Here is a 14175-nt window from a genome sequence, read left to right on the forward strand (position 1 = left end):
TTTATTGGTGTAACTCTGCAGCGAGGGATTTATAATATCAATTGAAACGGTTAAAACTTTTTTTTACTTTTCTGTAGATTGCAGAATTGAACCTTTGAACTGGAACTCTCGTTTAAAAAAAAACTGGTCCAAGACACTGTAACAATTAATGCATTTTGTTGTAGAGCTCCTAGAATATGTTGAACCCTAAGGGAAAAGATTATTATAATGTATTCATAAGATTCCTGATCACAGACCATTCATTGTTCAACATACAGTATCACTACAGCAGTACCTGGATTCAAAGTTCAGAATTAAAATGTGTTGATATTGTGAACTTGTTTTATTTTTTTTTAATCAGCATTTGACTGATTTGAGGTAATGTGTTCAGCTCATGATTTCGCTATCTATCGAAGCAGTGTTAATGGAGACCTGAGGCCAAATATTTATGAAGCATATTAAAAAATGTGGCTTCTGTGTTGTGACATTGTGCACATGGCCTTCTAAGCTGCTCCAAATGAATGGCTATTAATTACATTGTGTTTTACCATTATTATTTCAAGTTTTTTTATTACTTCCTGTACTTTTAAGAATTATATTTTTTATGTAAAGATTTTTTTTTTTTTTTTTTGGAGGGGAGGGGGGGGGGGGGGGGGGGGGGATATTCTGTATATATGTAGTTTTTCCTTACAGGGGAGTTGTATAAAGAAGTTGTCTTTCAAACAAAAATGTGTAATTCCTGAGTTCATAACTACAAACAATGCAACACAAACTTGTACGCATTTGATGTTTTTTTTTAGCCATGAATATTTTATATAGCACCATTATAATTTTCTGTTACATGGGGTGTAAAACATAGGGTGTAAAGGTTTCATTTTGAGATGCATTTTCTGAGCAGCAATTCTTAAATGATCATTTTTCAGGAGAACAGTTGAATGTGCCATTCTGAGAACACAGTGTAACTGCAACTTAAAGTCTAAGCACATTGACAGGTCATTCAAGTTTTCTATTGCTGTAAGTCTGTGTCTACCCTCTAGGAGGCAGTATGGAGTTTCCTTTCCCAACCAGCTCAGACTGCAGTCTGTTCTCCCCAGGGACATCATACATGTGACCATACTAACACTGTCCACTACTAGAGCTCCAGCTGTCAACTTAACAGATGTCTACACAGGCACTCTTGTTTCCAAATTTAAACTAACTATGTTCATCTCTTCAGACTGGAAGAGGACATTTTCGTCAATGACTGTGTGCATTTCACACTGGAAACAAAGTTTGAGGGCAGTTTCTTCAAGAGACAAGTTAATGTGTCACGTTTTGCTTTTTTCCTGGCTGACACAGTTTCACTGCTTTTAAAAAGACAAGACAGACAGCTAGAATCGAGATTTGCAGCATTCGCAGGGTGTGTGTCTGCCACACTTTATTGATTTATTATAATTTTTTGCTGTTGATATTAGACAGAAGACTGGAACACGGCAGTTTATCTCTGATAGCGCTGACTCACGATGTAGCCCGTCGGCGTCTCAGCATTAAAAGCCAGCAAATCAGAGACGGAAGCACAGCACCTTCTTCCCCACTTTGCTGAGAGACGCTGCTTTACTGCCCCACTGCTCTGTACTCAACTCTTACTCGCACAATACAGTCTATGAGCCATCCATCTAATATGTGCCACCTTAAAATGCTTCTCGGTTTGATGTACTGATCTGACATTCAGGGCAGCTTTGAGGCTGAGTCTATCTCTTTTCTTTCTCTTATCGGTTGAGTATCTGTCTGATGTCGTGTTGGCACATCTGATTGGGTATGCAGACTCTGTACTGAGCATGCCAGCCTGTGACAGGGACTGCAATGCAGAGCTGCTCTCCTGGCACACACCATTTGTCTGCCCTTAATGTAAATAATCCTGAGCACGGAGCCGCTCATGGCAGAGACGGCTTCTGATGGATTATGTGTCTGCACACGTTCGGGTTGGTGCATGCGGGGGTAAACGCTCCCGTTCTTGTCTTTTCTTCGTGTGGTGATGTTCAAATAAAAGTGAGCCATTGCTCTCTCTCTCTCTCTCTCTCTCTCTCTCTCTCTCTCTCTCTCTCTCTCTCTCTCTCTCTCTCTCTCTCTCTCTCTCTCTCTCTCTCTCTCTCTCTCTCTCATTCTGCCTTGCCTGTCTTTTGTCTCCATCGCACATGAACACGTTTACTCTCTGCAGGGCAGTTATCCGCATCAGGCTCTCTCTCTTTCTCTGTCTCTCGCTCGATCTCTCTCTCTCACTCTGTGTCCTTAAATGACTTTCCTCCAGTCTCACTCCCTCCCCCTCTCTCCCTAGTCTCTGTGTCTGTGCCTATAGCCTCTCTCCCCCTTTCTGTGACATACAGTAGATGGTGCATCGATTGCACACAGACGCTTGCTTTCCCTCTCTCTGATTCAGTCCTGTGCGAGGAGGAAGAGGACGGATTGAGACGTATCTCTCTGCTGCTCAAGCTACATTTCCTCATGCTGAGCTGCTGTGAGGAGCCTGCCCGCATTCTCTCTCTCTCATCTCGGAAGATTCTGCTATAGAGGTCAGGTAGTGGCGGGGTGGAGAGGGAGGGTGGGCGGGTGGGTTTGTGGGTCACTTTTCAGCTTCTTTTGAATACTCCAGGCAAGCTTATGCTGAGTTGCCAAACATGGAGACTCTAGTAATGTTGGGGTGAAGAGAGCTGTTTACCAAGGGAGTTGCTGTGCAGCATTTCTGTCGCATTTTTCTGCTGTGTCTGCACCAGATAAACATTGTGTGACTTTTGAATGTAGTAATTTTCTGTTTGTTACCTCATCAAGCCGGTCCACCTTCATTTTGACTTTTTTCTGTCTTAGATGTCTGGTGAAAACATCCTGTCTTTTCCAGAGATCTGAAACGGGCATGATGTCTCAACTCTTGCACATGGAGATTCCAAACTTTGGCAGCACTGTTCTGGACAGCCTGAACGAACAGCGGCTGCTGGGCCAACACTGCGATGTGGCCATTATGGTCAATGGACAGGCCTTCAAGGCCCATCGCGCCGTTTTAGCAGCCAGCAGCCTATACTTCCGTGATCTGTTCAGCGGTAGTGCCCAGACACTCTTTGAGTTGCCCTCATCTGTGGCCCCATCCTGCTTCCAGCAGATTCTGTCGTTCTGCTACACGGGCCGGATGACGGTGAGTGCCAGCGATCAGCTGATGGTCATGTACACCGCAGGCTACCTTCAAATCCAGAACATCGTGGAGCGGGGAATGGACCTCATGTTCAAGGCCAGTGCTCCGTACTGCGACTCACAGACATCTGCCACAGACGATCCCCCTAGCCCAAACAACAACAACTCCTCCCTGTTGCTAGGCGACCAGCCCACAACTCTCTGCAAGATCAAGGAAGAAAAGTTGGAGACCCCGGTATGTGCTCGGAATGGAGAGCTAAAGCACTCAGATGAGGATAGGGGACCTAGGGGCAGATCTTTAAGGAATGGGACACTTTTCTACACCAGTGGAGGTGTGAACGGGATCATACCCGTGATGCATGCTTACGAGCACTCGACCCGAGATCATGCCAGCCCCGGTGCTTCTAGCCTCCCGACCACAGACAGCCCAACTTCACACCAAAATGAGGAGGAGGACTTTGAAGACGACTCGTACGAAAGCCTGACAAACGGAAAGATCTTTGGGGGCTCGTCTGGGATCTATAGCAGTAAATGTCGTTTAATGGACTTCTCTTTCGCTCCGTTGCAGCTCAAGATTCATTCCTGTGAGTGTGATCTTTTGTGTCTGTTCCCAGTGCAAGAGAAGATGGAGGTGTCCTCCCTGCCTCTGTCCTTGGAGAACCGTTTCTGTGTGCTGTTGGGAGGAGACAGAGAGGCTCTGCCTGCCGGACTCATCAGCCAGATCGGCTACCGTTGCCATCCTGCTCTCTACACAGAGGGCGACCCTGGAGAGAGACTGGAGCTGATTGGAGGTGAGGCCTGAATAATACCAGCCTGTCTGAAACTCCATGTCCATCTGAATTATTTATCAGTTCAGACTGAGTCATTTGATTCACTGATTCAGAGCTAAGGTCTCCTTGTTTCTCTGTTGTTGGTGTTGTGAAAGGATCTGGTGTCTTCATGACTCGTGGACAGCTGATGAACTGTCACCTCTGTGCTGGGGTCAAGCACAAAGTCCTGCTGAGACGCCTTCTAGCTGCTTTTTTTGACAGGTCTGAAACATTACAAATGTGTAACAAGCATGTATGTGTATCTGTATAATGTCTGAAATACTAAGAGCTCAGTTCTGCAGTAAAAATAACCAAGCAGAGATGTCCTCATATTCAAATGTTTCAGTATATTGTTTTTGATAACTGTAGGGGCCGCATGGTGTTTTGGAAAATTTTTGTGTGTGTGCCCTCCAGTGGTTGACTATGGTATTTTGACTGCAGGAATACACTTGCTGACAGCTGTGGGACTGGAATACGTTCCTCCAACTGTGATCCAAATCGCAAACCACTGGACAGCCGCATACTCAACACAGTGAAACGTGAGTGATGTTAAAGCAAACAAAATTGACCATATTTAGTATGTGTGCCTGGTCTTAAGGTGATGATACACAGGGCAACTTTTTGAGCAATGCTGCTGAGCAATGTTGCCGTCAACGGGCAACCAGATGAGACACAGGGTCCATGACCGATCTAAATTATCCAGATAGAAATGTATTGCCCATTTTCAATGGGAAAGTGCCCAAGCAACAATCGCTCTGCAAGATTGCCCAGCAACATTGCTCAAAATGTTGCCCTGTGTATCATCACCTTCAGTGTGCATGATTCCATGGTTTACTTTGCTCCAAAAAAGCTTTGTTTTCATCTTTCATCAAATCTTTCCTTGCCTCCAATCTCCACTTTTCATGAACCAATCAGTTACACCTCACAAACTTTTCTACTGTTTCATTTGGAAATGTCACAATATGGAATTGAAATAGGTTTAATGCTGACTTGAAGCATTAATATTCCTGTTTTTTCTCTCTCTCCGTTTTGTAATTAGTCTACTGTCAGAACTTTGCCCCTAACTTCAAAGAAAGTGAGATGAATGTGATTGCCGCAGACATGTGCACCAATGCCCGGAGAGTTCGCAAGCGCTGGCTCCCCAAGATCAAGTCCATGCTTCCAGAGGCGATCGAGGTGTACAGGGGGACTGCGGTCCTCAGCCAGGTGGAAGGAGCCACCCATCCAGGCGGTGGCTTTCCCTTTGAGTCAGAGTTCAAACACCTGGCAGCGTCAAATCTGACTCTGGAGCAGCATCTCTATGGAGACTGCAGAGAGACACTGAGGAATGGCTCTCACTTCAATATGGAAGAGAGGTCCCAAAAAGGTGAAGCAGCCAAGACTGAGCCAGGCCGAGCCAAAGAGTCCGACAACCCGCAGGAAGTTGAAAGGCTTCCGGAGAGTCCCGAGAGAGCAGCCAGTGTGCTCGCTCTCAACCCAGCCAGCAAGAAAGGGGAAAAAGAGCGAGCATCCAGCAGCCCCAGATCACAAAAAGAGGAACAGAACAGACAGGGACCACTTAAAGAGGATCAGTGACTTCTTCTACTTCATACGATTTAAAAACTGGTCTGCAGCTTCTCACACCAAAAAGGATCACTATCAATAAAGGCAAATCTCCCATGCCACTGAACATTAAATTAAAGCTGCATGATCATGAAATCTGGACATATACATTTTTTTCTCCAGGATATATTGAAGAACGTCTGCATTAAATACAGTTATGCTCACAATTTTCCCTTCCCCTTGCAGAGTCTACAAAATGTTTTTTAATTTATTACTGTCCTTGTGAAGCTATTTGACATATATTTACATGTATTCCACAAGACAGATTAACTAAATAAACTGAAAAACAATAACTGATCTTATTCAAAAATTTACATACCCTTGGTTTTTAATATCATATATTGCCTCAAGCATCAATGAGTGTTTGTAGACTTTTGTGATAGTTGTGCATGAGTTTATGGTTTGTCCTGAGCAGTGAAACTGTTCCTTGACAAAGCCTCCAGGTCCTGTAAGTTATTTGGTTTCCCAGCATGCTCTGCACATTTGAGTTGTTCCCTGCAGTGGAACTATAATTTTGAGATCCAGTTTTGCCACTATGGACAATTTAGGGACTTGTGCAAAACTGTGATGCTTGAGGCAACACACAATATCAAGAATCAAAGGTATGTGAACGTCCGAATAGGATATTTTGTGTAATTTAAGTTATAATATTTTTCTTATAAAAACATAAATATGTGTTATGCAGCTTCTTCAGAGCAGTAAATTAAAAAAAAAAAATAGGATTTTATATCTTATTTTTCAAAAAAAGTATAAATGTCTGATTCCCCAAGGGGTTTGCAAACATCTGAGCATGACTGTATAAGAAATTGTAAGGTTCTTTCATGGAGCCACTTAGCATACGTAAATGCAGGCACATATTCAAGCTCAGTACATTAAGGCAATCGGCAGTGCGTTTTTTTATGAATGCATGTGATGCACAAGCTCTGGCATTTCTGACTAAATACTCTTGCCAATTACAGAAACAAATGGATTATGGACTTCTGCATGGCAAAAACAAGTGAAGGACAAAGGCTCTCCTTAATGTAACACAAATTACATGCTTCAGGAATCAACTATACTGCTTTAACTCCAGTCGGACAATGGGGTTGCTATGTACAAAGCTGACTGTGGGACTGCTGAGTTCAGTACAGTAAGGGAAGCTGAACAGAGAACAACAGTTCTCTAGAGAGTAGCCTGGACTCTCAGTTTTCCCTCTCAAGCTTTTTAATCTCTCTTGTTCTCAAGCTGCTGTATAGTAAATGCTTGCTTGTTTTTTTTTTTCCTGCATATCAGCTGGTCTGGACATTTGAAACACGATTGTATGATTGTTTTTGGAAGTGAAATAAAGGAAAGGATTATTTTGAGGGATAATTAGGTTATGCCTATTTGGTCACCATTATTGTTTGATAAAAAGGGCTTTTGCGTCATTACAGTGAAATTGATTTAATAGATAAAACATGAAAACATTAGCTCAGTTTTACTTGAATACAGAAAATACAATACATGTGAAATGTCTCAATGAGGTCTAGACATGCAGAGATAATTACATAATTAATTATGGTTCAAAGGATTATAATTTTCTTATCTAACATCTCATTTGCCTACCTGCAGTGCACAACTATCTCAAATGAATTTTGTTCATTTCCATACAGATAGATTTTCTTCCTTAAATACATGGACGAATCTCTGCATCTGTTCCCCCAGCAGGCAGTTTTGTCTCCTTTACCCTGCAAAAGAACAACATTGTTCATTTTCAGATATCATTGACTATGTTCTTTGAATTATTAAAAACAAAAAAACAAATTACAAAAAACTAAGATGGAACAGATTCAGCAGCTGTCCCAGACAATAACCTCTGATTTGGGAAAGGTAAACAGCATATTGTGCGATGTGTGGTGATTTTGTGATGGTCTTTATACATCACATTCTGATCCTTTTCCAGATGCCTCCAGATGTTCCAGAAATCACGAACAGCGCAACATTTCTCACAGTTTTTCAGCTGCTCGTTCTCTAGCCGAAAGAGATTCCAAATACAACGCCTGGTTGAACAGAAAGAAAGAATTAAGAAAAAGAATACAAGTACAATCTAATCCTGAATATTTTTCCTATGAGTCAGGAGCCACCGTTAAATTAAATTATAGCAAAATGTAATTTGCGCTAATCATCCTGGATTACAAGTTGCTTAGAGCGTGTGACTGAAATCGAACCTGAGGACTTCCAGTGGTGCCAGCAGGGCACTTGCAGTGGCAGCCGCAGATGAATCCTTCATCTGAGCCAGGAGGATATTTATAGCCCAGGAGACCCGCAACAGCACATCCGCCAGCATGGCTGCATAGTAGTACAACTGCAAGAGCACATCACTCAATAAGAGCAGTTGCAGGACAGTTTGACCCCTTACCCTCTAACAGAGATTCATTTAGTGGCACCTTTTCAGCCTAAAACTTCATGAGATGCCAGTGATAAAGGCTTTCACTGTCACCAAACAGACTAAATCATACACAACAAAATGTGACTTTGAGCTGTGATATGGTCAATTTGACCGAGTAATGCTTGAAATTAAATAGTGATAGCAGAAGGGTTTAGTATAGTATCACTACTGCTGAAAGTCAATAAGGACTGCTGTCTTAACAGGGTTGCCAGATCTGTTTAACAAAATCAGCCCTTTGGCCAATCAAAAAGCCCAATTAAACTATAGCCTAAAAAATAGCATTAATACCAAAACTCAAAATATGCCACTCCTATACTTCAAATATACTTTACAGTCACTGTTATACTTGGAAATCACTGTAGTACACTGTAAAACCTGATAAATTTAGAAAACTCAAAACATTTGTGGATGCTGATTAACTCAAAAACATTTAAGTAGCCTAAACTAACTCAAGTTTTTAAGTTAAATAACTCAAAGATTAAGGTAGCAGAACTTTATTTTTATTTTGTACTATACAAACATGTTAATTATAATTTAATTGAAAAATCTAACAAACTAACTCACAGTTTGTTTGCATAAATATCATGTTAACTAGCCTGTGCTAATGTAACTATCAAAGAGACTATCAATTGCATGTACAATCAACATGCAGTACATAACCTTAAAGTTTTGCAGCCAATTCTTGACCAAACCCAAAGGCTCTACTCTTCACCACAATGGTAAACCTACAAAACTTCAACATAACAGACATTCCTGTAAATCCCAACATAACAGAACATTAGGTCTGGGGCAGACCTGACCTGTTGAAAAGAGATGGTATTCATCCCTCCTGGGATGGTGCTGCTCTTCTCTCTAGTAATATGGCACATAGTCTTAGAGCTGAAACATGACAATCTGGGGCTCAGGTCAGGAAGCAGACAGACCGGCTAAACCGACCGTCTGCTAGCTGTCAACCGTCTGCTCTCAAGTCACCAAGGTCAGATAAATCCCTCTTTCACCTAGATATCATCACATAGAGACTGTGTCTGTTCCCTAAATTAGGAAATACAAAAAACGTCCAAACCCATCTAAGGTTAAAATTTTAATTGATGTTCAACAAATAAAAAACAGATTTAATACTAATGAACAAATGATAAAGCTTGGGTTGCTGAATATTCTATCCCTTATTTCAAAAGCACTTATTGTTAATGGTATGATTACAGACTATAACCTAGATGTGCTGTGTATGACAGAAACCTGGCTAAACCAAACGATTACATTACTTTAAATGAGTCCACCCCCAAGATTACTGTTATAAACATGAACCTCATCTGAAAGGCAAAGGGGGCGGTGTTGCTGTAATTTATAGTAATATTTTAAAAATTACTAAGAAGTCTAGTTTCAAATATAATTCTTTTGAAGTGTTGGTGCTTAATGTAACAATATATAGTGTAAATGATGAATCACTTTTGAGATTTGGGCTGGCTACTGTATACAGGCCACCAGGGCACCATACAGACTTTATCAAAGAATTTGCTGACTTTCTATCAGAATTAGTACTGGCTGCAGATAAAGTCCCAATTGTTGGTGATTTTAATATACATGTAGATAATGAAAAAGATGCATTGGGATTGGCATTTAAAGATATTCTTAACTCTATTGGAGTTAGACAACACGTGTGGGGACCTACTCATTGTCGTAATCATACTCTAGATCTAATATTATCACATGGAATCAATGTTGATGCTATTGAAATTCTGCAGCAGAGCGATGACATCTCAGATCATTATCTAGTTTCGTGTAAACTTCATTTAGCCAAGGCTGCAAAACCGACTCCGTCTTACAAATATGTTAGACCTATCACTTCTGCCACTAAAGATTGCTTTATCAATAATCTTCCTGATCAGTTTCATCATCTCAGCATCCTAGATAGCTTAGAATAACTCGATATTGCGACAGAAACTTTTAACCCTCTCTTTTCCAGCACTTTAGACACAGTTGCTCCGTTGCACTTAAAGAAGATTAAAGAAAATAGTCCAACACCGTGGTACAATGAGCACACTCAGGCCCTTAAGAGAGCAGCCAGAAAAATGGAGCGAAACTGGAAGAAAACTAAACTCGAGGTATTTCGCATTTCATGGAAGGAGAGCTCGATTGCATATAGAGAGGCCGTAAAAGCTGCTAGATCTGCTTATTTTTCAACCCTATTAGAAGAAAATAAACAAAACCCTAGGTATTTATTTGAAACAGTTGCTAAACTAACGAAAAAAAAAGCTTCAAGCCCAGAAGTTTCCAAGCAGCACAACAGTAATGTCTTTATGACCTTCTTCTCTTACAAGATTGATAATATCAGGGAGAAAATTATAACTATGCAACCGTCTACTATAGAATCGCATCAGGGAGTGCATTGTAGTCTACCCAAGGAAAATTTTGATTCATTCATTGCTATAGAAGAGGAAGAATTTTCTAATCTCGTTAAATCATCTAAATCGACAACATGTATGTTAGACCCTATACCGACTAAGCTATTGAAAGAGATACTTCCAGAGGTCATAGATCCTCTTCTCAATATCATTAATTCATCTTTGTCACTAGGATACGTACCAAAAACTTTTAAGCTGGCTGTGATTAAACCACTTGTTAAAAAAAACGCAACTTGATCATACAGAATTGAATCAATTAGATCTCAAATCTACCTTTTCTGTCAAAGATACTAGAAAAGGTAGTATCTTCACAACTATGTTCCTATGTTACTATGTTTAGAAAAAAAATGATATCTGCGAGGATTTTCAGTCAGGATTTAGACCGTACCATAGTACTGAGACAGCTCTCATCAGAGTCACAAATGATTTGCTCTCGCTATTGGTGTTACTCGATCTTAATGCTGCATTTGATACTATTGACCACAACATTCTTTTAAATAGACTCGAAAATTATGTTGGCATTAGTGGAGTTGCATTAGCATGGTTTAAATCATACTTATCTGACCGTTATCAGTTTGTAGCAGTAAATGAAGAGATGTCTTATCGATCACAAGTTCAGTATGGTGTACCACAAGGCTCAGTACTAGGACCGTTGCTGTTCACTCTGTACATGCTACCCTTAGGAGATATCATTAGGAAGCATGGCATTAGTTTTCACTGTTATACTGATGATACTCAGCTCTATATTTCTTCACGCCCTGAAGAAACTTACCAATTCACAAAATTAACAGAATGCATAGCTGATATAAAAAAGTGAATGACTAGTAATTTCCTACTTAATTCTGAAAAAACAGAGATTCTAATTATTGGACAAAAAACTTCCTCATGTAATAACCTAGAAAACTGTCTAACACTTGATGGCTGCTCTGTCAAGTCTTCGTCGTCGGTTAGGAACCTGGGTGTGCTCTTTGATAGCAATCTTTCATTGAAAGTCACGTGAATAGTATCTGTAAAACCGCATTTTTCCATCTTAAAAATATATCTAAATTACGTCATATGCTCTCATTGAAGAATGTGGAACAATTAGTTCATGCTTTCATGACATCAAGGCTAGATTATTGTAATGCTCTACTGGGTGGTTGCCCTGCACGCTTAATAAACTAATTACAGCTGGTCCAAAACGCAGCAGCTAGAGTTCCTACCAGAACCAGGAAGTATGACCATATTAGCCCGGTTCTGTCAACACTGCACTGGCTCCCTATTAAACATCATATAAATGTTAAAATATTACTAATTACTTACAAAGCACTAAATGGTTTTGCTCCCCAGTACTTGAGCGAGCTCTTATAGTCCTTCACGTCTATTGCATTATAGTCCTTCACGTCTATTGCGATCTCAAAATTCCGGCCAGTTGATAATACCTAGAATATCAAAATCGACTGCTGGCGGTAGATCCTTTTCCTGTTTAGCACCAAAACTTTGGAACAGTCTTCCTAACATTGTCCGGGAAGCAGACACACTCTGTCCGTTCAAAGCTAGACTAAAAACACATCTATTTGACCTTGCATACACATAACAAACTATAGACTTCTATAATTCAATGTTAGGCTGCATAGATTAGGTCAGCCGGAACCGGGAACACTTCCCATACATCCTGATGTACTCGTTACATCATAAGAAGAATGGCATCTACGCTAATATTAGTCTCTCTGTTTATCCCGAGGTTTACCACAGTCAGCCGGATCCAGGCCGTATCCAGATCTGATGAAGGACCTGCGCCTGGACGCGACAACAACACAGTCCTGAAGTGTCACTAGTCCCTCCATGTGAAGGCCTCCTTCCCTTTACCTCTGTACAGATAATCGTTGTCGGGATAATTCTGGTTCACGTGGTACGCCAAAGCGATACAATTCTGTATTATAAATTTTAAGGCCAGACAAGTAGTTTGTTGAGGGTTGGTTTTTAGGGAAGAACTACATGCCTGCTCACATATATTCAAACGCGCATACCTATATAATGAACTCTTAATAAGCATGCGCATTTCATCAGCGTTCTCACAGGTTCGCGCTTTTAAAGTTTGCGTAGAGAGAATTTAAGAGTTTTCTGTTAGAACGGTGTCGTGTCATCGGCCCCTAAATTAATAACTAATGATCGTTGCAACGGAAGTGAATCAATTAAAACTAACTTTAGCTGGAAAATAACTTTATTCTAGAGCTGCCAGAAAGCCAAAAGAATCTCTGTTACTTTAATTTCCTATTATCACTGTAAAGCAGCTTTGGAACAATCTACATTGTTAAAATCGTTATATAAATGAAGATGACTTGACTTGACTTGACATTAAACACTAACACATCTCTCCCCATATTAATCTTGTGCAAAACCACAAAATAACACTTAATTTCAACATGTATTATCCTTATACAGTCTGATGCAAAGCACGTACTACTAGTCAAGTTCACGTAATTTTAAATAATATTTTAGTGAAATTAACTTATTTCCTTGAATTAATTTAAACTGTTCAGTTTTACAGTAGTAAAATGACAATTTTACCTTAAGAATGACAGTTGGTGAACAAAATCCTTCACTGGGGTGGTGATCCTATATTTTATACCTATCTGAAAGTTACTATTTACAGTTTACAATTTAAAATAAACATTTCAAGATATTCCTAATAGGTTTTCAATCGATGGAAAATGCTTGATACTTTTTTTTTGTTCTTGCCAATATGTCACCATGGAAACAAAACAGCCCGCACAAAGGCGTAGCAGTGCCCCTCCCTCACAAAATTCTCCTAACTCTGTCTCATCATCTACCACAGATTTATCATTGTTAGAATATAAATATGAAAGAGTAAAACATTTCGGCTGTTGTTCCGCTGAAGTCCGTTTAGTGTTGATTCAGTTCCATTGTAAAGATCATCAATTATTAAATAAGTACATTTCATATAAAGCAGTTCTGCAAAAAAATAAATAAAAAGATGTCTTCGTCCAGCTCAGTTCAGTTCTCATACAAGCATCAGTACAGGCAGATCAATAATATTGTTGAATATTAAGTGTCCCCCAACTAAGTAAGCCTGAGGCGACAGAGGCAAGGAATCCAAACTCCATCAGGTGACAGAATAGAGAAAAAAAACCTTGGGAACTCAGGCTCAGTCGGGGGGCCAGTTCTAATTATGTTATAATTTTTATACTAACTTACCTGTTGAGAGTACACCAACTCGTTTTTTAGCAGGCCGTTTCCCTGAAGTAATCCCCAGTCCATCCTCAAATCCCAACTCACTGTAACTAGAACACCCGTACAGGTAGCCACGGCCCATATGTACAGGTATATCCTCCCTTCCACAAGCAGGGCAGATCTCTCTATTACACATATACACACAAATAGACTAATAGAGCATCATAACATTTTCAAGAATCCTAAATGCTACCTATTTGGTTGTGTACCTCTGGCCATGTTATAGAGACCGGCGAATGTGACCATAAGAAACACAGTGAAGTATTTTCCTGCATTCAGGAGATGTAGCGAGTGGCCAGTGTCCCAGAAGCACCTCAGGCATTGTGCAAATCTAAGCCATGGTGGAAAACACTGGATCAGACAGGTTACAGCCATACTATACTGTCCACAGTCCAGACTCACTGTAACAAACAGAAGAAAATCTCAACTAAAAAACATCACAGGAATGTAAAGAGGTTTGAGGTTGAAGTAGTTCTGTCCTAAAACTTCATTTTACTTAAAGTGCCCCTGTGGTGAAAATCAAGTATTTAATGTTGTTAATATGTCTATGTGGTGTTTTTAATATGATTTAAGACAAACCAAG

The 14175-nt window shown here is 40.3% G+C and overlaps 2 protein-coding genes across 4 annotated transcripts; one reads left to right on the forward strand and one right to left on the reverse strand.

The window, feature by feature from the left end:
- The first annotated feature begins 1401 nt into the window (after positions 1-1401).
- LOC130071728 (nucleus accumbens-associated protein 2) lies at positions 1402-6907 on the forward strand. 3 transcript variants are annotated; one of them, XM_056236596.1, is made up of 6 exons: positions 1402-2007; positions 2396-2528; positions 2821-3929; positions 4064-4169; positions 4389-4486; positions 4987-6907. In XM_056236596.1, exons 3-6 carry the CDS (start codon positions 2867-2869, stop codon positions 5520-5522), a joined length of 1803 nt encoding a protein of 600 aa, XP_056092571.1. In that variant the 5' UTR covers positions 1402-2007; positions 2396-2528; positions 2821-2866; the 3' UTR covers positions 5523-6907. The 3 variants fall into 3 exon arrangements, with proteins under 3 accessions (XP_056092571.1, XP_056092563.1, XP_056092579.1); XM_056236604.1 differs by lacking the exon at positions 1402-2007 and having other exon boundaries at positions 2140-2528; positions 2821-3665; positions 3753-3929; XM_056236588.1 differs by lacking the exon at positions 1402-2007 and having other exon boundaries at positions 2136-2528.
- A 263-nt stretch (positions 6908-7170) lies between these two features.
- LOC130071894 (xenotropic and polytropic retrovirus receptor 1 homolog) lies at positions 7171-8249 on the reverse strand. Its single transcript, XM_056236806.1, has 3 exons — positions 7736-8249; positions 7382-7567; positions 7171-7255 (listed from the first exon to the last, which is right to left on the reverse strand). The coding sequence occupies exons 1-3, from the start codon at positions 7852-7854 to the stop codon at positions 7195-7197; spliced, it is 366 nt and encodes a 121-aa protein (XP_056092781.1). The 5' UTR covers positions 7855-8249; the 3' UTR covers positions 7171-7194.
- Positions 8250-14175: the final 5926 nt, after the last annotated feature.

The sequence above is a fragment of the Rhinichthys klamathensis genome, unplaced genomic scaffold, assembly GCF_029890125.1.
Source record: "Rhinichthys klamathensis goyatoka isolate OS25496 unplaced genomic scaffold, OSU_Roscu_1.1 h1tg000019l_1, whole genome shotgun sequence".
Lineage (NCBI taxonomy): Eukaryota > Metazoa > Chordata > Actinopteri > Cypriniformes > Leuciscidae > Rhinichthys > Rhinichthys klamathensis.

Coding starts and splice junctions, on each gene's coding strand:
- LOC130071728 (XM_056236596.1), top strand. CDS start 2,867: ATGATGTCTCAACTCTTGCACATGGAGATTCCAAACTTTGGCAGCACT. Junction 3,930..4,063: donor GAGACTGGAGCTGATTGGAG/GTGAGGCCTGAA, acceptor GTGTTGTGAAAG/GATCTGGTGTCTTCATGACT. Junction 4,487..4,986: donor CATACTCAACACAGTGAAAC/GTGAGTGATGTT, acceptor TTTTGTAATTAG/TCTACTGTCAGAACTTTGCC.
- LOC130071894 (XM_056236806.1), bottom strand. CDS start 7,854: ATGCTGGCGGATGTGCTGTTGCGGGTCTCCTGGGCTATAAATATCCTC. Junction 7,568..7,735: donor GCACCACTGGAAGTCCTCAG/GTTCGATTTCAG, acceptor CTGTTCAACCAG/GCGTTGTATTTGGAATCTCT. Junction 7,256..7,381: donor TTACCTTTCCCAAATCAGAG/GTTATTGTCTGG, acceptor GTTCTTTTGCAG/GGTAAAGGAGACAAAACTGC.